Source organism: Hylobates moloch, unplaced genomic scaffold (genome assembly GCF_009828535.3).
Source record: "Hylobates moloch isolate HMO894 unplaced genomic scaffold, HMol_V3 SCAFFOLD_2, whole genome shotgun sequence".
Lineage (NCBI taxonomy): Eukaryota > Metazoa > Chordata > Mammalia > Primates > Hylobatidae > Hylobates > Hylobates moloch.
The window spans coordinates 67,821,405-67,843,131 of NW_026652277.1; the positions used below are offsets into that span (position 1 = coordinate 67,821,405).

At 39.6% G+C, this 21,727-nt stretch overlaps 1 protein-coding gene across 1 annotated transcript in view; it reads left to right on the plus strand.

Annotated features, from left to right (window-relative positions):
• Window positions 1-21,727, plus strand: part of SPMAP2L (sperm microtubule associated protein 2 like) — a 74,248-nt gene that overhangs the window by 20,561 nt on the left and 31,960 nt on the right. Inside the window, exons 3-4 of the mRNA XM_032164552.2 lie at window positions 1,584-1,646; window positions 11,202-11,330. Coding sequence (XP_032020443.1) covers window positions 1,584-1,646; window positions 11,202-11,330 — 192 coding nt within the window. The remainder of the gene's footprint in view (window positions 1-1,583; window positions 1,647-11,201; window positions 11,331-21,727) is intronic.

Below are 21,727 nucleotides of genomic sequence, written 5' to 3' on the forward strand. Positions count from 1 at the left end.
AAAAAAAGGCTGAGAGGTTATACAAATGTGCAACCTTGGGAGCTGCTGACTATTGAGCCCCCTCTCCCCTGCTGCCTCCTCCCACGGTGCATCAATCACCACTTAATTAGGAAGGCCATTTCTTCACATCATGCCTTGTATGTGCTGTGTCAGTGACTGAATCCTACCTGACACCAGGGCTAGGGCTTGTTCTAAAAGAGTCTGGAGCCCATTAAAGAGCTCAGGCAAGTGTTAGGGGGATGCTTTTCCTTATCACCTCCCTCATTATACATCGAAGCATTTCCTTTGAGTAATTCTCCTGGCCTCCTGCCTCACTCTTTAATTAGACTTTCCATGGGGTAGGAGTGACATCTGTTTGATAGGTTTGGGAGAGAGAATTGGTCCCTTCTGGGACCATTTTTCTTTGGGGCCTGCCTGTCTACAGTGATCTGTAAGATGGTGCATCAATCTGTACAAGGATCTTTGTGATCTACTTTCTATCACATAGCAAGTTCAGCCCCTACAGGAGGAGGCCTGCAGCTTTGGGATGTCAGTTCAATTCGGGGGTGTCAGGGATTCAAACTACTCATTTTGATGTGGTTTTGTCAACAACAGATAGTATTTTTATTCTATTTGTCTGACTCCTGTGCCTGTTTTTCAGTTGGTTTCTAAAGATGGTCGACCAAAAGAGTTGTTATGTATTGGGCCCTTCAGACTCCAACCAAGGCCATACACAGTTGTAATATGAGTCACCACAACATAGATGGTGTATTAGTCTGCATAGGATAGACAATGCTACATTAACAAACAAGATACAGAACTCTCAATGACTTAACACAATAAAAGTTTATTTCTCCCTCCTGCCAGAGTCTAGTGTGAATTAATTGGCCCTCCTCTACCTTGTAGCTCTGCTATCTAGGATATGTGGCTTCTAGGTCCCCGCAACAGGGAAAGAGCAAAGTGGAAGAGACACACTAGTTCTTATGTGATACCCAGTACTCTTGCTGAAATTAGACGTGACAGTTATGTCACTCCAAACAACTGCAAAGGAGGCTGGGAAATGTAGGGCACACATGGACACTTGGAGGGCACAAACTCTCTCTGCTACAAGTGGATTAAGAAAAATTAGGCAAGGTTCAAGGGAGCAGAGTGAGGCACAGAGGGGATTGAGTGGTACCAAAAGTGTATTTTGCCTATTTCGTAGTTTTTCCAAAGCCAGATATTCTGCCTGAAATTTGTCTGTACAATCTCTTCAGAATCCAGTGCCACCAAGCCATCCACAAATGACCTTAATAGACTGATTGAGGTTTTTCCTGTTAACAACTGTCCATTTTACCTCGGGTCTTCTGGAGACAATATATTCTTTGGTTGCAAAATTTATTGTCTTAATTTTATTATGTGCTATATTAGTAATTCTAGAAGTGAGAATGTTGGGTCCAAAGAATGTGTGGATACTTTGAGCCTTTTAGCACTCTTCAAATCACATCAAATATAGCACTGGTTTTAGTTCTTCTTTTTTTTCCCCCCATATGGGATTTGTTTGAGTAGGATGTAACCACATTTCTTAAGCATTCTCTTCGAATTAATCAGCTGCTATTTGTTAGTTTTTCTAGGAAGAGAACCTCAAATCTTTCAAAGCCTAAAAAGCAATGGGGAACTCCAGACAGGTAAGGCAATATTGTATGGTCTTGTTTGTGATGATTGTGTTCATTACATAAAACAGGTAAGTATTATTTATCCATCCACCTCTACTTAACTAGATCCTCTGAACCAATATTGTCATCTCATCGTAGTCAGAATGTAAAAGGCTAACCCTTAGTCAGTGGTTCTTAAATTTGGCTGTACATCGGAATCACCTGGGGAACTTTAATAATGACTGAATGCTTTCCCCAAAAATCCTGATTTAGTTGATATGGGGTGTGCCATAGACTTTGGGAGTTAAAAGCTCCCCAGATGATTCTATAGGCAGACAGACTTGAGAACCACTGCTCAAGGATGTGACTCCACACTCCTTTGAAACTTTTTGTGCATTCTCCAAGTCCAGCTTTGCTGCCTGTATCTCTAAGGCTGCTAACACTAATCCTGATACCTCTAAGCCTCTTATTGGAACACACCTGTCCTCTGGGTCTCTAGCAAGCTGGACCCTTAGTCCTTTCATGCCTGGCCAAGGGACTCCCCTTTTTCTTCTTTGGCTCCTGAGTCAAGCTTGAATATTTTTTGGATCTCCTATTGCTTTTTTTTTTTTTTTTTTGAGGCAGGGTTTCACTCTGTTGCTCAGGCTGGAGTGCTGTGGTGCAATCATGGCTTACTGCAACCTTGACCTCCCAGGCTCAAGTGATTCCCCCACCTCTCCCAGGCTCAAGTGATTCCCCCACCTCTCCCAGGCTCAAGTGATTCCCCCACCTCCGCCTCCTGAGTATCTGGGACCACATGTGTGTGCCACTGTGCCCAACTAATTTTTAAATTTTTTTGTGGAGACAGGGGTCTCCCTATGTTTCCCAGGCTGGCCTCAAACTCCTGTGCTCAAGTAATCCTCCCATCTTGGCCTCCCAAAGTGTTGGGATTACAGACGTGAGCCACCATACCTGTCCTATTGCTTTTTTTTTTAAACAAAATTAATATACTTTAATTTTTAGAGCAGTTTTGGGTTTACAGAAAAATTGAGCAGAAAGTACAGAGTTTCCATATTTACCACCCCTCCCCCTAGTTTTTCCTACTACTAACATCTTGCATTATTGTGGTACAGTTGTTAAAATTGATGAGCCAATATTGATATATTTTTACCGATTAAAGCCTATGGTTTACATTAAGGTTCACTTTTTGTGTTGTGCAGCTTTATGGGTTTGACAAATGTATAATGTATCCACCACTATAGTATCATACAGGACAGTTTCACAGCCCTAAAAATTACCTGTGTTCCAACTATTCATTTCTTTTCCTCTTTCCTCCCTCTCCAAACCCTTGGCCACTACTGATCTATTTACTGTCTCTGTAGTTTTGTCTTTTCTAGAAAGTCATATAGTTGGAACTGTATGGTATGTAATCTCTCAGATTGGCTTCTTTTACTTAGTAATATGCATTTAAGTTTCCTTTATGTTTTTTTGTCTTGATAGCTCATTTCTTTTTAAGATTATATTCTATTGATGTGGGTACTATTTAGTTGTATAGGTGTATCATAGATTATCCATTTACCTATTTAAGGGCATCATGGTTGCTTCCAATATTTGTCAATTATGAATAAAGCTGCTATAAACATTCACGTGCAGGTTTTTTTGGTACATTTAAGTTTCTAGCTAATTTGGGTAAATTGCTGGATAATATGGTAAGAGTATATTTAACTTTGTAAGAAACTACTAAGCTCTTCTAAGATGACTACCATTTTGCATTTTAACAAGCAATGAAGCAGAGTTCCTGTTGCTCCCCATCTTTGTCAGCATTTGGTGTTGTCAGTGTTTGGATTTTAGCCATCTAATAGGTGTGTAGTGGTATCTCATTGTTTTAATTTGCAATTCTCTAATGAACTGATGTTGAGCATATTTGCTTGTTTGTATATCTTCTTTGGTAAGGTGTTTGTTCAGTTCTTCTGCCCATTTTTTAGTCGGGCTATTTGTTATTGTTGAGTTTTAAGTGTTCTTTGTATGTTTTGGATGCCAATCCTTTATCAGATATTTGTTTTGCAAATATTGTCTCAGTCTATAGTTTAGCTTTTCATTCTCTTAGCAGTGTGTTTCACAAAATAGAAATTTTAATTTTTATGAAGTTCAATTTACTGATTTTTTCTTTTGTGACTCATGCTTTTGGTGTTGTTTCTAAAAACTCATTGCTAAATCCAAAGTCACCTGGATTTTCTCCTGTGTGTTTTTCTATAAAACTCCTGAAAGTTTTATATTTTTGTATTTTATATTTACATCTAGACACATTTTGAGTTAATATTTATGAAAGGTGCAAGGTCTGTGTCTAGATTATTTATTTTTGCATGTAGATGTCCAGTTGTTCCCGCACCGTTTGTTGAAAAGACTATCATTTCTTTTTTTTTTTTTTTTTTGAGATGGAATTTCACTCTTGTTGCTCAGGCTGGAGTGCAATGGTGCAATCTCAGCTCACAGTGACCTCCACCTCCCGGGTTCAAGTGATTCCCCTGCCTCAGCCTCCCAGGTAGCTGGGATTACAGGCAGGCATCACCACACCCGGCTAATTTTGTGTTTTTAGTAGAGATGGGGTTTCTCCATGTTGGTTAGGCTGGTCTCGAACTCCCGATCTCAGGTGATCTGCCCACCTCGGCCTCCCAAAGGGCTGAGATTACAGGCATGAGCCACCGTGCCTGGCCAGGACTATCATTTCTTGATTGGATTGCCTTCAATCCTTTGGCTATATTTGTGTGGATCTACTTATAGGATCTGTATTTTATCCCACTCATCTGTCTCTTCTTTCACCAATACCACACTGCCTTGATTAATGTAGCTTTGTAAGTCTTGAAGTAAGATAGTGTTAGTCCTCTGACTTTGTTCTTGAATATTATGTTGACTATTCTGGGTCTTTTGTCTTTCTATATAAACTATAGAATCAGTTTGTCAATATCCATGAAGTAACTTGCTAGGATTTTTACTGGGATTGCATTGAATATGTAAACCAAGCCGGGAATAATTGATATCTTAATATTGAGTCTTCCTATCCACGAATATTGAATACCTCTCCATTTATATAGCTCTTTTTTGATTATTTCATTAGAGTTTTGTAGTTTTCCTCATTTAGATCTTATATGTATTTTTTTGGAATTATGCTTATGTATTTAATTTTTTGCAATGCTAATGTAAATAGCATTGTGTTTTTTATTTCAAATTCCAATTGTTCTTTGTTGGCATATAAAGAAATCAGTAGACTTTTGTATATTAATGCTGTATCTTGCAACTTTGCTATGCTCTAAAGACTAAGTTTTAAGAGGCTTAAAACTAAAAATATAGTATGCATTAAATTCTCTTATTCATGGATCGGAACACACACATATATATTCAGTAGAGGTATACACTATACACTGATAAGAGAGATGTTAATGAATATTATTAGAACTGTCAAAATCTTGGAACACTCAACCCACCCTGTTTGAAACCAACAGAAAAATTGGAGACATTATTTGATTAGGGAGTAAAGTTTAGAAAAGTTAACTAAGTTACTCAATTCAACTTGGATTTGAATCTACATCCATTGCCCACAAAGCCCGTTTCTTTCCATTATATCACCCTGTCTATTTTAGAAAGGCACAATTCCTTTGATGGCATAGAAAACCAGAGGCAAGAAGATAATTTGGGGCTATTAAAATAATGCAGGAGAGAAATAATGATAGCCTATCCTAAAACATTGGCCTTAAGGGTTGAGACAAAGGTTAGAGTCAAAACATAGATGGACAGGACCTAGTGACAAATGAATTACAGACGTTTGAGGAAGGAGTAAAATATTATTTCTAGTTTTCTGTCTTTAGAAATAAGGTAGAAAATGCTATTATGACTGCGAAAGAAAATACAAGAGGGGGATAGGTTTGGGAGGAACATACATTAGGTCATGCAGATGATTTTGAGACATTCAGTAAGTATCTGGAAACATGGATTTAGCACTCAGGAGACTACTTGAGAATAACTGGAGAGACTCATTTGGGATTTGCTAGTATTTAGTAATAATAAAATAACATTGAGGATGGGCGCAGTGGCTCACGTCTGTAATCCCAACACTTTGGGAGGCTGGAATGGGTGGATCACTTGAGGTCAAGAGTTCAAGACAGCCTGACCAACATGGCGAAACCCCATCTCTACTAAAAATACAAAAATTAGCCAGGCATGGTGGCACGCACCTGTAATTCCAGCTACTTGAGATAGGTTGTGGCAGGAGAATTGCTTGAACCTGGGAGGTGGCAGTTGCAGTGAGCCGAGATTGTGCCACTGCAATCCAGCCTGGGCGACTGAGAGAGACTCCATCTCTAGATAATAAAAATAATAATAATATGGAAGAGATTGGAATCCTGGAGCACGTGCCATTGTTTGAGTTGTGAAAGAAATGCTGAACAGAGAGAGGCCGGGTGTTGTGGCTCACGCCTGTAATTCCAGCACTTTGAGAGGCCAAGGTGGGTGGATCACTTGATGTCAAGAGTTTGAGACCAGCCTGGCCAGCATGGTGAAACCCTGTCTCTAATAAAAATACAAAAATTAGCTGGACATGGTGGCACGTGCCTGTAGTCCCAGCTATTCGAGAGGCTGAGGCAGGAGAATTGCTTAAGCCTGGGAGGCTGAGGTTGCAGTGAGCTGAGATCGCGCCACTGCATGCCAGCCCAGGTGACAGAGGTGACAGAGGGAGACTCTGTCTCAAAAAAAAAAAAAAAAAAGAAACAAACAAACAAAAAAGAAACAGAGAGCTGCTAGAAGAGAACCAAGAAAGAGAGAGTCTCAAAGTCCAGCAAAGAAAATTATTAAAAGAAAGATGTATCCTATGAGGAAACATTCACATAATTTTTGGTTGGCCAGACTAGGCTGGCAAAGAAAGTTTGAAGGCTGATTTCTAAATTCAAAAAGTACATAAAGCATTTTAAAGAGGGGAAAGCTAAATAAATATTTGTTATGATGGGAGAGATTATAAGAATTTCAGAACAAGAAAACTCTGGAAATGGAAATGAGAGCTGTTTTGTGTTTTCTAAATCTGGAAATCTGAAACAGACTAGAGTTTTGGCTGTGCAGAGTGGGGTGATTGAACACTGAACCCCCGAGAATCCTTCTAGTCCCATTATTCTAGAATTCTGTGGGTAATTGTGATGGTGTCAGACTTGGTTCTATTTCATGGATCCATCAGACAGGTGTGGTATGGATAAAGATCCTATCCTCTGGGGTCAAGTCCTGGATATGGACCATAGAAGATTACATTTTTATTTTCTTGGTATTACTAGCCATGTAGCTGCTAAACAGGTAATTTTTAAAACGCTGGCAGTAAAGTGGTACATTATCTGTATATAATATGCTACTTTAGCCTGTTGGTTAGCCTCCCCACTTCCTGATGAAGTTTACCTCCAAATTTTTCTTTTTTTTTTTTCTTTTTGAGATGGAGTTTCCTCTTGTTGCCCAGGCTGGAGTGCAGTAGTACGTTCTTGGCTGACTGCAACCTCCGCCTCCCAGTTCCAAGTGATTCTTCCGCCTCAGCCTCCCGAGTAGCTGGGATTAACAGGCATCCAACATCATGCCTGGCTAATTTTTGTACTTTTGTAGAGACAGGGTTTCACCATGTTGGCCATGCTGGTCTCGAACTCCTGACCTCAGGTGATCCACCTGCCTCGGCCTCCCAAAGTGTTGGTATTACAGGCATGAGCCACCACGCCCGGCCACCACATTTTTCTTGACTGTAGAGTCTCTGCTCTTTCTCACTCTACTGGTCTTTTCCTTCTAACTTACTTTAAGCCAAATATCCTGCTTTGTACATTATCCTCAGTGCCTTTTGTTCATACTCTGTGTTTTCTAGTTCTTGTGGCCAAAATTTGTTTTATTTTATTAAAAAAATATTGTGGGTACATAGTAAGTTTATATATTTACTTGTGGCCAAAATTTTTAAGCAGCTAATAATCTCATGAGAGTTCAGTTCTTGGAGGGCATCATTTGGACCATATTTTATGCACTTGATTTCATTGTTGTGTCTAAGGTAACTTTTGCTTTGAATTTGAAACTGGATGCAAACCCAGTATATATATACACACATTACCTCAGCTTCCTAATCCCTGACCCTCCTAGCCTCTCTCCATCTGAGCTGTTATATTTACCCCTGACCAAAGACATGTTTTTCACTCTGTTGTTACCACTGATAATGGCCTGGCCAAATCCTATTGTCTTTTGATTTTTTTCAGTGCTCATCCTTTTATGATGTCTAAGTTATATTTGATGCTTTTTGATATATTTTATGGTTTATCAAAATATATTTGGTTTGATATATTTTATGCATCCTGCTCTAAAACTCTTCCCCTCTTTGACTTCTATTACATGGTTCTCTCACCTCTACCCACTACTTCTTTCTTTTTTTTGAGATAGGGTCTCGCTCTGTCGCCCAGCCTGGAGTGGCGTGATCTTGGCTCACTGCAGCCTCCACTTCCTGGGTTCAAGGGATTCTCCTGCTTCAGCCTCCCAAGTAGCTGGGATTATAGGCATGTGCCACCATACCTGACTAATTTTTGTATTTTAGTAGAGATGAGGTTTCACCATGTTGGCCAAGCTAGTCTCGAACTCCTGACCTCAGATGATCTGCCCACCTCGGCCTCCCAAAGTGCTGGGATTACTGGTGTGAGTCACTGCACCCAGCCTGCCCACTACTTCTTTCTTTGGGAGCCTAGTTACTGTCTTCCCCATGTGGATCTCCCTCCTCTGGCCCTCTTCACTCAAGGCCTAAACATTGGCGTTTGCTTTTTATTCTCCTTGTGGTTATTCTCTCCTCTCTAATATGTGCTGCATGTCACCATCAGGTGAGTCCCCAGTTTTCACCATTCATTCATTCATCAAACCACTGTGTAGTTTTTCTTGTAGTTTTTTTTTTTTTAGACAGAGTCTCTGCCACCCAGGCTGGAGTGCAGTGGCGCTATCTTGGCTCACTGTAACCTCTGCCTCCTGGATTCAAGCAATTCTTCTGCCTCAGCCTCCCAAGTAGCTGGGATTACAGGTGCATGCCACCAATCCTGGCTAATTTTTATATTTTTAGTAGAGACGGGGTTTCACCATGTTGGCCAGGTTGGTCTTGAACTCCTAATCTCAAGTAATCCACCTGCCTTAGCCTCCCAAAGTGCTGGGATTACAGGAATAAGCCACCACACCCGGCCTTTCTTGTGGTTTTTTAAAAAAATTATCTAATGTACAAAGAACTAGCATGGTTTCTTTCACTGGGTACATGCCGCACATAATCCATTCAAGGAAGATCACTTAGTCAATTTAACAAAACCGGTATCTTTGCATCCTGACAGAAACACTGACAGTGTGTATGGAGGCCATATTTCCATATCAGGCTGTGCTGGCTTGAACAGACTTGATGAGAGCGAGCTCCCTACCCAAATTTTTGCAGGTGGCTCCAGTAGAGCTGCTGGTGACCTATTTTGATTTCAGGCGGGCAATGAGGCAAAAGGCCATCAAACAATATTGAGCACCTCTTCTGTACAACACTAAGCTATGCAAGGAAAAATCTCCAAAAGACTAAGACACGATCTGAAAGAATAGATAGGCTGGAGAGGTGGACACTCTTGACTTGATCAAGTTTGCATTTAGAAAGATCACTTAGGCAGTGGCGTAGAGAAAGGAGTGGACATAATGGGAATATGGAGAAGAGAAGGAGCAGTGGGAATGAGGAGAGATGGACAGATTTGAGCCGTATTTAGAAAATGGATTGGGAGGCCGAGGCAGGAGGATCATGAGGTCAGGAGATCGAGACCATCCTGGCTAACACGGTGAAACCCCGTGTCTACTAAAAATACAAAAAAAAATTAGCTGGGCGTGGTGGCGGGCGCCTGTAGTGCCAGCTACTCGGGAGCCTGAGGCAGGAGAATGGTGTGAACCTGGGAGGCGGAGCTTGCAGTGAGCCGAGATCGCGCCACTGCACTCCAGCCTGAGAGACAGAGGGGGACTCCATCTCAAAAAAAAAAAGAAAAAAGAAAAGAAAATGGAATCAGCAGAAGGTAGGGAACAGGGATATTAATTCATATTTCTAATAATAATTCTGGAGGATTATATCTAAAAACATAAGCAAAGCCGAAAAAAGAAAACATGGGGTGTTTTTAAAGGATTAAGTCAATTAGTTGGGCAAATTTAATTATGTGTGAAGTCATAAAAAGTTTACTGAGGTTTTTATTTACTTATTTATTTATTTTCAAGACAGGGTCTTGCTCTGTCACACTGGCTGGAATGCAGTGGTGTGATTGATCTTGGCTTATTATGGCCTTGCAGCCTCAACCTCTCAGGCTCAAGCAATCTTCCCACCTCAGCCTCCAAAGTAGTTGGGACTACAGATGCTGCCACCATTGCTGGCTAATTTTTTGGTATTTTTTTGTAGAGACTGGGTTTCACCATGTAGCCCAGGCTGGTCTCTAACTCCTGGGCTCAAGTGATCCTCCTGCCTCAGCCTCTCAAAGTGCTGGGATTACAGGCATGAGCTACCACGCGTGGCCTGTATCTTTTTCTTACTCCTCCATCTCAAGGCCTTCTCCTGCCTCCTTACCCATTTCAGCAGTGATGCTTAATTACCTCCCAATGTGACATTCTGCTTCCCCCTAAATATTCCTGGTTCAAGCCTTGGTCATTTCCATTTCCCATTGTTATCCCAACGTGGAATGTGCCTCATTTCTGGCAATCTGTGCTTTTTACTTTCTTCCATGAAGATTTTCAGGTTAATTCCTTACTGATTTCTCCTTTTCTGTTCATCCCATGTTCAGTAATCCTCCCTATTTCACAGGGCTGTTGAAATTAAATGAACTGATATCTGTAAAGTACTTAGCACAATGCCTGGCAAAGGGTAAGTATTCCACAAATTATAGCTATTAATACTCTTCTGTTACTATTTTATTTTCTAACCACCCGGTACAGGGCTTCACTCAAAACAGGGGGCTAGTGTAGATAGTTAGAATGCTCATTTTATGCCAACCTGAGTATAAACCACAGGGTTTACTTGATGGCAGAAACAGAACTACCTCTAGTAGGTTCATTTTTGGTCACCACATTTTAAGACAGCAGATTAAACAGTAATAGTTTAACTTCCATAAATATTATGTTCATTTCAGATGCTTGGAAATCATAAGATTCTGTGATATAGTTCTTAAAATGAAGTAAAGTCAGTATAAAAGCCATCAAGAGCCATTTCTGGCCAGGCGCGGTGGCTCACGCCTGCAATCCCAGCACTTTTTGGGAGGCTGAGGCAGGTGGATCACTTGAGGCCGGGAATTTGAGACCAGCCTGGCTAACATGGTAAAACCCTTTCTCTACTAAAAACTTAGCCAGGTGTGGTGGCACATGCCTGTAATCCCAGCTACTCGGGAGGCTGAGGCCGGAGAATCACTTGAATCTGGGAGGCAGAGGTTGCAATGAGCTGAGATCGAGCCACTGCACTCACTCCAGCCTGGGCAACAGAGCCGAGACTGTCTCAAAAAAAAAAAAAAAAAGAGAGTCATTTTTTATATTTTCATTAGCAATCAACTTTTTTTACCATTTTATCTGTATGCTTCTTAACAGAAAACTGTTTTGGGGAAATCAAGATCCTATTCGCCCTGTTTCCCAGGGTGCTTTGAAGGCTCAGCTGACCAAAAGACTTGAGAACCTTGCCCAGCCCAAGGAAGTTTCCTGCCACTATGTACCTAACAGGTTAGTGTCTGTGTGTTCTCATGTTACTTTATCAGGAGGTTTTTTGTTGTTGTTGTTTTTTGCTTTTTGAGACGGAGTCTCGCACTGTCACCCAGGCTGGAGTGCAGTGGCGTGATCTTGGCTCACTGCAACCTCCGCCTCCCAGGTTCACGCGATTCTCCTGCCTCAGCCTCCGAGTAGCTGGGACTACAGTCACCCACCACTACACCCAGCCAATTTTTTGTATTTTTAGTAGAGACAGGGTTTCACTATGTTGGCCAGACTGGTCTCGAACTCCTGACATTGTGATCTGCCTGCCTTGGCCTCCCAAAGTGCTGGGATTACAGGCGTGAGCCACCATGCCCAGCCTTTATCAGGAGTTCTTAGGAAAAATGGATATAGAACTTTTATCTAAAAGCCACAAATTGTTTAACGTGCAGTCAAAATTCATTGAGAATTAGGGATTCTATATCTGTTTCCAATCTGATGCTACAGGTAAGCTTTTCCAGAGCAAAATTTGATATTTAACTACTGCAGACTTGTAATATCTTATAATGCTTTGGTTTATGAGGATTAAAAAAAATAAAGTGAAGGTGTTATGCAAGGATACTTCCAGAATTAGGAAGACATCTCTTCAAGATATCTTTGAAGAATTCTACAGAAGCCATTATGTTTTCAAGTTAGGGTCTCCAATTTTAGAATTAAAGACACTGTAGAAGTTCAAGGGATATCTGAAATCACCGTTGCGACTCCTGCTGAGGACTGGCCACTCCTTTCTCTAAGTTCTCCTCACCTTGGCTTCAGTGATACTCTCCGTCCTGGCTTCCCTCCAATCTTCTTCACCTTGCCCTCTCAATATCCTTTGTGGGTTTCTCTTTCTTTGCCATTGTTGCCCAATGCCTGTCCCTGGCTTCTTTCTCTTCCTGCTCTAAACTCTTCCCAAAGGTGGAGTTGTCCTCTCCTAGGAGTTTTGCCTCCGTTCTTGTGGTGGTGACCTCCAACTCCTGTTCCCAGCCTAAACCTCTCTCCTTATCTCAGAAGTATTGACTTCCCCTGTGGGAAGGTGCTACAGGAATCTCCAACTCAACAAGTTCGTATCATTTTTTTAAAAATTGAGATGATGTCTTGCTATGTTGCCCAGGCTGGTCTCGAACTCCTGGGCTTAAGCAGTCCTTCTGCCTTAGCCTTCCAAAGTGCCAGGATTACAGGTGTGAGCCACTGTACCTGGCCAGCATGTTTGAAACTGAACTACTTTTTATTTTTTTGGAGACAGAGTCTTGCTCTGTTATTCAGGCTGGAGTGCAGTGGCCTGATCTCGGCTTACTGCAACCTCCACCTCCTGGGTTCAAGTAATTCTCTTGCCTCAGCCTCCCCAGTAGCTGGGATTACAGGTGTAAGCCACCATGGCCGGCTACTTTTTGTATTTTTAGTAGAGACAGAGTCTTGCCCTGTTGGCCAGGCTGGTCTCAAACTCCTGACCTCAAGTGAGCCACCCACCTGGGCCTCTCAAAGTGCTGGGATTACACGCATGAGCCGTTGCGCCTGGCCAAACCTGCTTTTTAATCTAATGTTGAGGTGGATATTTGCTTCAGAATGATATTTACAGGCTACAATCATTGGTGTATTTATTTACTTGTAAAAGTTTATTCAAGAAGATGAATTAAATAATATTTTCAAATTTCTTAATGAAGATCACTTCATTTTTTTGAACACAAGAATGCCAGTTGTACATGATTAATTTTATCTCCTTTCTAGAAAATATAGAAACGATCTTTGCATGTTTGGTGACATTTTATCATTATGTTTGGTGGCATGTTACTATTAAATTTAATTCAGCAAATATTTTGCTACAACAGAATACCTGAAGCTGGGTAATTTACAAAGAGAAGAGGTTTATTTAGCTCATGGTTCTATAAACAGAGAAGTATAAGAAGCATAGCGCTGGCATCTGCTCGGCTTCTGGTAAGGGCTTTTCATGCTACTTCATAACATGAAGAAGAAAGTCAAAGGGAAAGCAGGCATGTGCAAAGAGGGAAAACCAAGGGGCATCCTGGTTTCATAACAACCCATTCTCATGGACATATTCCTGTTAAAACTAATCTAGTGTCAAGAGAGTGAGAACTCACTCACTACTGAGAATGGCACCAAGTCATTCATGAAGGATCCGTCCCCATGACCCAACACCTCCCATTAGGCCTCAACTCCCAACACTACCATACTGGGAATCAAACTTCTTTTTCTTTTTTTATTGAGATGGAGTCTTCTTCTGTTGCCTAGGCTGGAGTGCAGTGGCGCGATCTTGGCTCACTGCAACCTCCACCTCCGGGTTCAAGCAATTGTCCTGCCTCAGCCTCCCGAGTAGCTGGGATTATAGGTGCCCACCACCATGCCCAGCTAATTTTTAGTAGAGACGGGGTTTCATCATGTTGGCCAGGCTGGTCTTGAACTCTTGACCTCAGGTGATCTGCCTGCCTCGGCCTCCCAAAGTGCTGGATTTACAGGCATGAGCCACTGCACCTGGCCTGGGAATCAAATTTCAACATGAGCTTTGGTGGAGGCAAACAAACATATCCAAATTATAGCATGGGGGCAAAGGCAAGTAAGACACAATTGTTGTTAAGGAGTTTATCATCTATTATGGGGGATATACGAGGTAGATTAAAGTAATAACTAAGACGCCTTTGGAGTTGAATAAAGAAGGGATTATATTTACTTTGGAGGGATCAAGGAGGAGAAAAAAGCTGAATTTTCCCTTTCCCTAGTCTCTCTTCCTAAAAGTATCCTAAATTTTCTTAAGATTTCTTCCAGAAAAAAATAAATAAAATTATGCACATATGTATCTTTTGCCCTTTTCAAAAAAAAAAAAGCAAAAGGAATCTTTAGTGTGTGTGTGTGTTTATATGTGGTTTCTTTCTGGTAAAATCCTTGATCTTCTGTCCTTTAAAATGTGTTCCCCAGACTTGAGCCATCAATATATTATCTTCACAAGCTGCCATATTTGTGTACCATTAAATTATTTATTCAGTATTTGTATTTGAATGACATGTGTCTAGTAAAACTCAATACCACTCACTCCCTCTAAATTCATCAAGTGCTACCTAAAACCATCTGGAATACCATTTGCGGTATGTGTGCATCACATTTGCTTCATATTATTTTAGACTTTTCCCTTATATCTTTATTTTACTTAATTCTGAACTGTATAATAATAATATATTTTAGAAGGCAACAAAAATCTACTGTAGGCTTACAATTCAGAGAAAATATTTTGTCATGTTTTCTTCTAGTCTTTTTTTTTTACTATGTGTGTATTTACATATGTAGCCTACTTAAAGATTTTGAGATAATAAATATATAATTTATATAGTGCTTTTTATGCTTAAAAATCTAAACTTTTTTTTTAGGAAGAGTAGATAATTTATTAAGCAGGTAATTCTTCTATTGTTAGAGATATAGTATATTTCCAATTTTGTAGCATATGTAACGTTGTGAATGAACTTACTTGTGCATGAAAGTTTCATGAATTTTTAATTATATCCATGGACTTGATTGCATGAGTTAATTACCGCATCTAAAGGTAAGAAGGTTGTTAAGGCTTTTTTTTTTTTTTTTTTTTGGAGACAGGGCCTCACTCTGTCACCCAGGCTGGTGTGCAGTGGCATGATCTTGGCTCGCTGCAACCTCTGCCTCCTGGGTTCAAGAGATTCTCCTGCCTCAGCCTCCTGAGAAGCTAGGACTACAGGCACATGCCACCATGCCTGGCTAATTTTTTTTTTTTTTTTTTGTATTTTTAGTATAGACGGGGTTTCACCATGATGGCCAGGCTGGTCTCAAACTTCTGACCTCATGGGATCTGCCTGCCTCGGCCTCCCAAAGTGCTGGGATTACAGGTGCGAGCCACAGCGCCTGGCCTGCTGTTAAGGCTCTTGATGCTCATTATGAATTTGCTTTCGGTGCTTGCTGGTTGAATGATTTAAGCTTTCTGCTAAATTAGCTCTCTGTAGAAAGACTGTTGGGGGAGGGGAAGGAGATAGGTACAGGCAGTGAGGGAGCTTAAAGTAACAAGAAAAGGATGAAGATATTATTATTTACCTGAAGTTTGGTTTCAGATAAAATACTAGTTTAAGGTGGCCATTTCTCTATCTCTTTCAATATATAATTTCAGTAAAAAGTTAATGAACTTTTTCTGGAAAGGGTCAGAGAGTAAAGTTAGCCACACAGTCTTTGTTACAACTACCCAACTCTGCCATTATAGCACCAAAGCATCCATAGACATTATGTACACTGAGTACGTATGTGATGCAATGTAACTTTAGAATTCTTGCATCTATGTCCATGAGGGATATCGATTTGTAGTTTTCTTGTACTGTCTTTGTCTGGTTTTGGTATTATGGTAATGGTGTCCTCATAGAATCAATTGGAGAGTATATGGACTTGGTATTTATTGGTATTTAAATATTTAGTGGAATTCTCCAATGAAGTCATCTGGGCCTGGAGTTTTTTGGTGAGAAGGTTTTTTAACTATAAATTTAATTTATTTTATAGATATAGGGCTATTCAGATGACCTATTTCTTTCTGAGTCAGCATTGGTAGTATGTGTCTTTCAGATAGTTTTTTGATTTCGTTGAAGCCACAATCTGTGGAAATTTTTTTTTTTTTTTTTTGAGACATGGTCTCACTCTGTCACCCAGACTGGAGTGCAGTGGCATGATGTCTGCTCACTGCAATCTCCACCTCCCAGGCTCAAGCGAACCTCCCACCTCAGCCTCCCAAGTAGCTGGGACTACAGGCACGGCACGCACCACCATGCCCAGCTAATTCTTTGTATTTTTAGTAGAGAGGAAGTTTCGCCATGTTGGTCTGACTGGTCTTGAACTCCTGACCTCAAGTGATCCACCCACCTTGGCCTCCCAAAGTGCTGGGATTACAAGCGTGAGCCACTGCGCCCAGCTCATTTATTAATTTCATCTGTTGTGAAATTTATTGGCATAAAGTCGTTCGTATATTTTCTTACTTTTCTTTTGATATCTACTCAACCTCCTGTGATGATCCCCTCAACCCCTCATTTCTGGTATTGGTAGGTTGTGCCTTCTCTCTTTTTTTGCTGTCATTCTGGCTAGACATCTATCAGTTTTTGGTTCCACAGATTTTCTCCATTATTTTACTGCTTTTTATTTCATTGATTTCTCCTCTGATCTTTATTATTTCCTTTCTTCTGCTTACTTTTTATTTTATTTGCTTTTCTTTTTCTAGTTTCTTTTTTTTTTTTTTGAGACGGAGTCTCGCTCTGTCACCCAGGCTGGAGTGCAGTGGCGCAATCTCGGCTCACTGCAAGCTCCGCCTCCCGGGTTCACGCCATTCTCCTGCCTCAGCCTCTCTGAGTAGCTGGGACTACAGGCGCCCGCCACCACGCCCGGCTAATTTTTTGTATTTTTTTTAGTAGAGACGGGGTTTCACCGTGGTCTCGATCTCCTGACCTCGTGATCCGCCCGCCTCGGCCTCCCAAAGTGCTGGGATTACAAGCGTGAGCCACCGCGCCCGGCCTCTTTTTCTAGTTTCTTATGGTGGAAACTGAGATCGTTGACTTGAGATCTTTCTTATTTTTTCTGATACAGTCATTAGTGTGATGCGCTTTCCTCTAAGTATTGTTTTACCTGCATTCCACAAATGTTAATATATTGTGCCTTAATTTTCATTTAGTTGAAAATACTTTCTAATACCCCTTTTGATATCATGTTTGGGCCATGGATATTAGATGTATATTATTTAGTTTCCAAAATATATGGGGGATTTTCCAGATGTCTTCCTATTGATTTCTAATTTAATACCACTATGGCTAAATAACATATTCTGCATTATTTTAGTCCTTTCAAAATTACTGACTTTTTTTTATGTCGCAGATTATGATCCATCTTGATAAATGTTCGGTGTGCACTTGCAAAGGATGTGTATTTTGCTGTAATGGGTAAAGTGTTCTATAAATGTCACTTAGGCCAAGTTGGTTGGTAGTCTTCTTCAAGTATTCTATACATCCTTACTGATATTCTGTTTACTTACTTGTTCTATCAGTTATTATGATGGCATATTGAAATTTCTGGCCATAATTGTGGATTTGTCTATTTCTCCTTGCAATTCTATTGGTTTTTACTTTATGTACTCTGAAGCTGTGTTACTAAATGCATAAAACTTTAGAATTACAGTTGAGCATCCCTAATAAAAAAATCTGAAATCCAAAATGCTCCAAATCCAAAACATTTTCCGTGTTGACATGACTGGAAAGTTACACACCTGACCTTGTGTGATGGGTCACGGTCAAAACACAAGCACACAACACATAGTTTATTCATCATCCGTAAAGGAAAATAGAAGCTCCCAGTCCCCTTTCTGCACTCCCACGCAAGGACATCCATGAAAGTTAATAAAATGGTTCAATGTATACAAACCTTGTTTCAGGTAGAAAATTATTTAAAATATTGTATAAAATTACCCTCAGGCTATATGTATTAGGTAGATTTGAAACATAAATGAATTTAGTGTTTAGACTTGGGACTATTTCCAAGATATCTCATTATGTATATACATATTTATTCCTCAATCCAAAAAATTCAAAATCTGAAACACTTCCAGTCCCAAGCATTTTGAATAAGGGATACAGTTAACCCCTTTATTATTACAAATTGACCCTTTTTATCATTGGTAACATATGTTTTACTCTGAAATCTACTTTGTCTGTTGTTAATACATCTATGCCAGCTTTCTTTTCATTATTGTTAGCATGACATATTTTTTTTATCCATTTACTTTACACTAACCTATTTACTTACTTTACACTAACCTATTTCTGTCTTTACATTAAAAGTACATTTGTTATAGGCAAATGTTGGTTTTCATCCAATCTGATAATCTCTGTTTTTAAATTGAGATATTTAGATCATTTACATTTACTGTGATTACTAATATGTTCAGGTTTAGAGCTACCAACTTGATGTTGTTTTCTGTTTATTCCATCTTTTTATGGTTCCCCTTTCCCCTCTTTGTTGCCTTCTTATTTATTTATTTACTTATTTATTTATTTGAGATGGAGTTTTGCTCTTTTTGCCCAGGCTGGACTGCAGTGGCCCAATCTCGGCTCACTGCAACCTCCGCCTTCCGGGTTCAAGCAATTCTCCTGCCTCAGCCTCCCAAGTAGCTGGGATTACAGGTGCCCACCACCATGCCTGGCTAATTTTTGTATTTTTAGTAGAAATGGGGTTTCACCATGTTGGCCAGGCTGGTCTTGAACTCCTGACCTCATGATCCACCTGCCTTGGCCTCCCAAAGTGCTGGGATTACAGGCATGAACCACTATGCCCGGCCTGTTGCCTTCTTTTAAATTAATTGATTTTTTATTATTCCAATTTATCTTCTTTATTGGCTTATTCACTATAACTTTGTTTTTTAGTTTTAGAACTTTAGAACTTATAATGTGCATCTTCAACTTATCACAGTCTATCTTTCTATCTTTAATTTATACTACTTAATGTATCATGTAAGATTCTTTTTTTTTTTTTTAGGCGGAGTTTTGCTCTGTCACCCAGGCTGGAGTGCAATGGCGCAATCTCAGCTCGCTGCAACCTCCACCTCCCAGGTTCAAGTGAATCTCCTGCCCCAGCCTCCCAAGTAGCTGGGATTACAGGCACGGGCAACCACGTCCAGCTAATTTTTGTATTTTTAGTAAAGACGGGGTTTCAGCATGTTGGTCAGGCTGGACTCGGACTCCTGACCTCGTGATCTGCCCGCCTTGGCCTCCCAAAGTGCTAGGATTACAGGCATGAGCTACCGTGCCCGGCCTAGTTTAAGATTCTTATAATGGTATATTACCATTTCCCTACTTCTGGCCTTTGTGCCACTGTGATCATACATTTTACTTCTATAAATCTTACAATGTATTATTATTATTTTTGCTTTAAATAGTCAAATCTTTTAAGGAGATTTTTAAAATAAGAAAAAGCGTTAAGACCAGCCTGGGCAACATAGTGAGACCCCATCTCTGTACTGAAAAAAATTAAAAATGAAAAATTGAAGTGTATAAATTAGAATTTGGTAGTATGTTCACAGGACTGTGTAGCTATCATCAAAATCTAATTTTAGAACACTTTGTCTTCCCTAAAAGAAACATTAAACTCATTAGCAGTCAATTCTTATTCCCCTATATTTACCCGCATTCTTACCATTTCCCATACTCTGCATTCCTTTGTGTAGATCTATTAAGTCTATACATTTCATTTTGTATTTTTCTTCTTCCTGGAGGACTTTCCTTAATAATAATTTTTTTTAATTGAGATGGAATGTCGCTATGTCACCCAGGCTGGAGTACAGTGGTACGATGTTGGCTCACTGCAACTTCTGTCTCTTGGTTTCAAGTGATTCTCCTGCCTCAGCCTCCCAAGTAGCTGAGATTACAGGTGCACACCACCATGCCTGGCTAATTTTGGTGTTTTTTTCGTTTTTGTTTTTGTTTTTTTTTAGTAGAGACAGGGTTTCACCATGTTGGCCAGGCTGGTCTTGGACTCCTGACCTCAAGTGATCCGCCATCTTGGCCTCCCAAAGTGCTGGGATTACAGATGTGAGCCACCATGCCCATCTTATACTTCTTTTAGTTCAGGTCTGCTGCTGATGAATTCTTTCAGCTTTTGCATATCTTAAAATTCTTTATTTCACTTTCATTTTGAACTGTATTTTTGGTGGGCATAGAACTCCAGATGGACAAATATTGCCTCACTATCTCCATTATTTCTGATGAGACTTTGACTGTTATTTTGCTTTAATGATTTTTCTCTTTGTCTCTGGTTTTTTAAATTTTGATTATAATATATCTTAATTTTTTTCTTAATATTTCTTCTGTTCGGGGTTCATTAAAATTGGATCTTTACATTTATGATTTTCATCTCATTTGGAAAACTTTCAGTTATTATTATTTCAGATATTTTTTCTGCTCCTCCTTCTTTGCGGGCTCTAGTTAGATGTATTAGACTCTGCTTGAAGTTTTCCCACAGCACACTGAATCTGTTTCCTCACCTCTGTGTTTTATTTCTATGTCTTCATTAATCTTTTCTTCTTCAGTGTAATATTCGTCTCACCCAGAGTATTTTTCATCTCACCCATTGTAGTTTTTAATCTCTAGAGGTTCATTTGGGTATTTTTATATTTTGTGTCTACTTAACATGCTCAATCATCTTTGCCTTCTTGAAAATACGCAATATAGTTACAGTAGCTGTTTTAATGTTCTTGCTTACTAATTTTATAATATATCATTTCTGGGTCTGTTTCTAATGATTGATTTTTCTCATTATGGGTCATAATTTACTGCTTCTTTGCATACCTGGTAGTTTTTGATTGGGTACCAAATATTGTGAATTTTAACTTACTAGCTCCTGGATGTTTTTGTATTCCTATAAATATTCTTGAGCTTTGTTTTGGGATGTAGTTACCTTATTTCTAAACAGTTTGATCTTCTGAGGTTTTCTTTTTAAAAAAAAAAAAGCTTTATTGTGATTAATTCACTTACCAAATAATTTGCTCATTTAAGGTATATAATTTAGTATAGAAGTATAGTAGCTTATGCCTATCATCCCACTTTGGGAGGCTGAAGTGGGAGGATCGCCTGCGCTCAGGAGTTAAGACCAGCCTGGGCAACATAGTGAGACCCCATCTCTGTACTGAAAAAAATTAAAAATGAAAAATTAAAGTATATAAATTAGAGTTTGGTAGTATGTTCACAGGACTGTGTAACTATCATCAAAATCTAATTTTAGAACACTTTGTCTTCCCTAAAAGAAACATTAAACTCATTAGCAGTCAATTCTTATTCCCCTTCAACTTCTCCAAGCCCTAAGCAACCACTAATCTATTTTCTGTTCCTATAAATTTACCTATTCTGGTAATTTCATATAAATGGAATCTTACAATATGTTGTTCTTTGTGACTGTCTTCTTTTGCTTAGCACAATATTTTCGAGATTCATCTGTGTTGTAGCATGTATAAGTACATTTGTTTTTATGGCTAAGTAATCTTTAATTGTATGGCTTTGCCACATTTTATTTATCAATTCATCAGTTGTTAGACATTGGCCTCTTTTTACATTTTGGCAAAAGTAATGCTGCTATGATCATTTGTGTACAAGCTTTTGTGTGAATGTATGTTTTCATTCCTCTTGAATATATAGCAGGAGTTGAATTGCTGTTTCACATGATAACCCTATATTTAACTTTTTGATGAGTTAAACAGCTAGACTGTTTTCCAAAGTGACTATATCACTTTATAAACCCACCAGTAATGAATGAGAGTTCCAATATCTCCACATCCTCACCAATACTTGTTATTATCTTTTTGATAAAGCTGTCCTCCTATGTGTGAAGTAGTACTCCTTGTGGTTTTG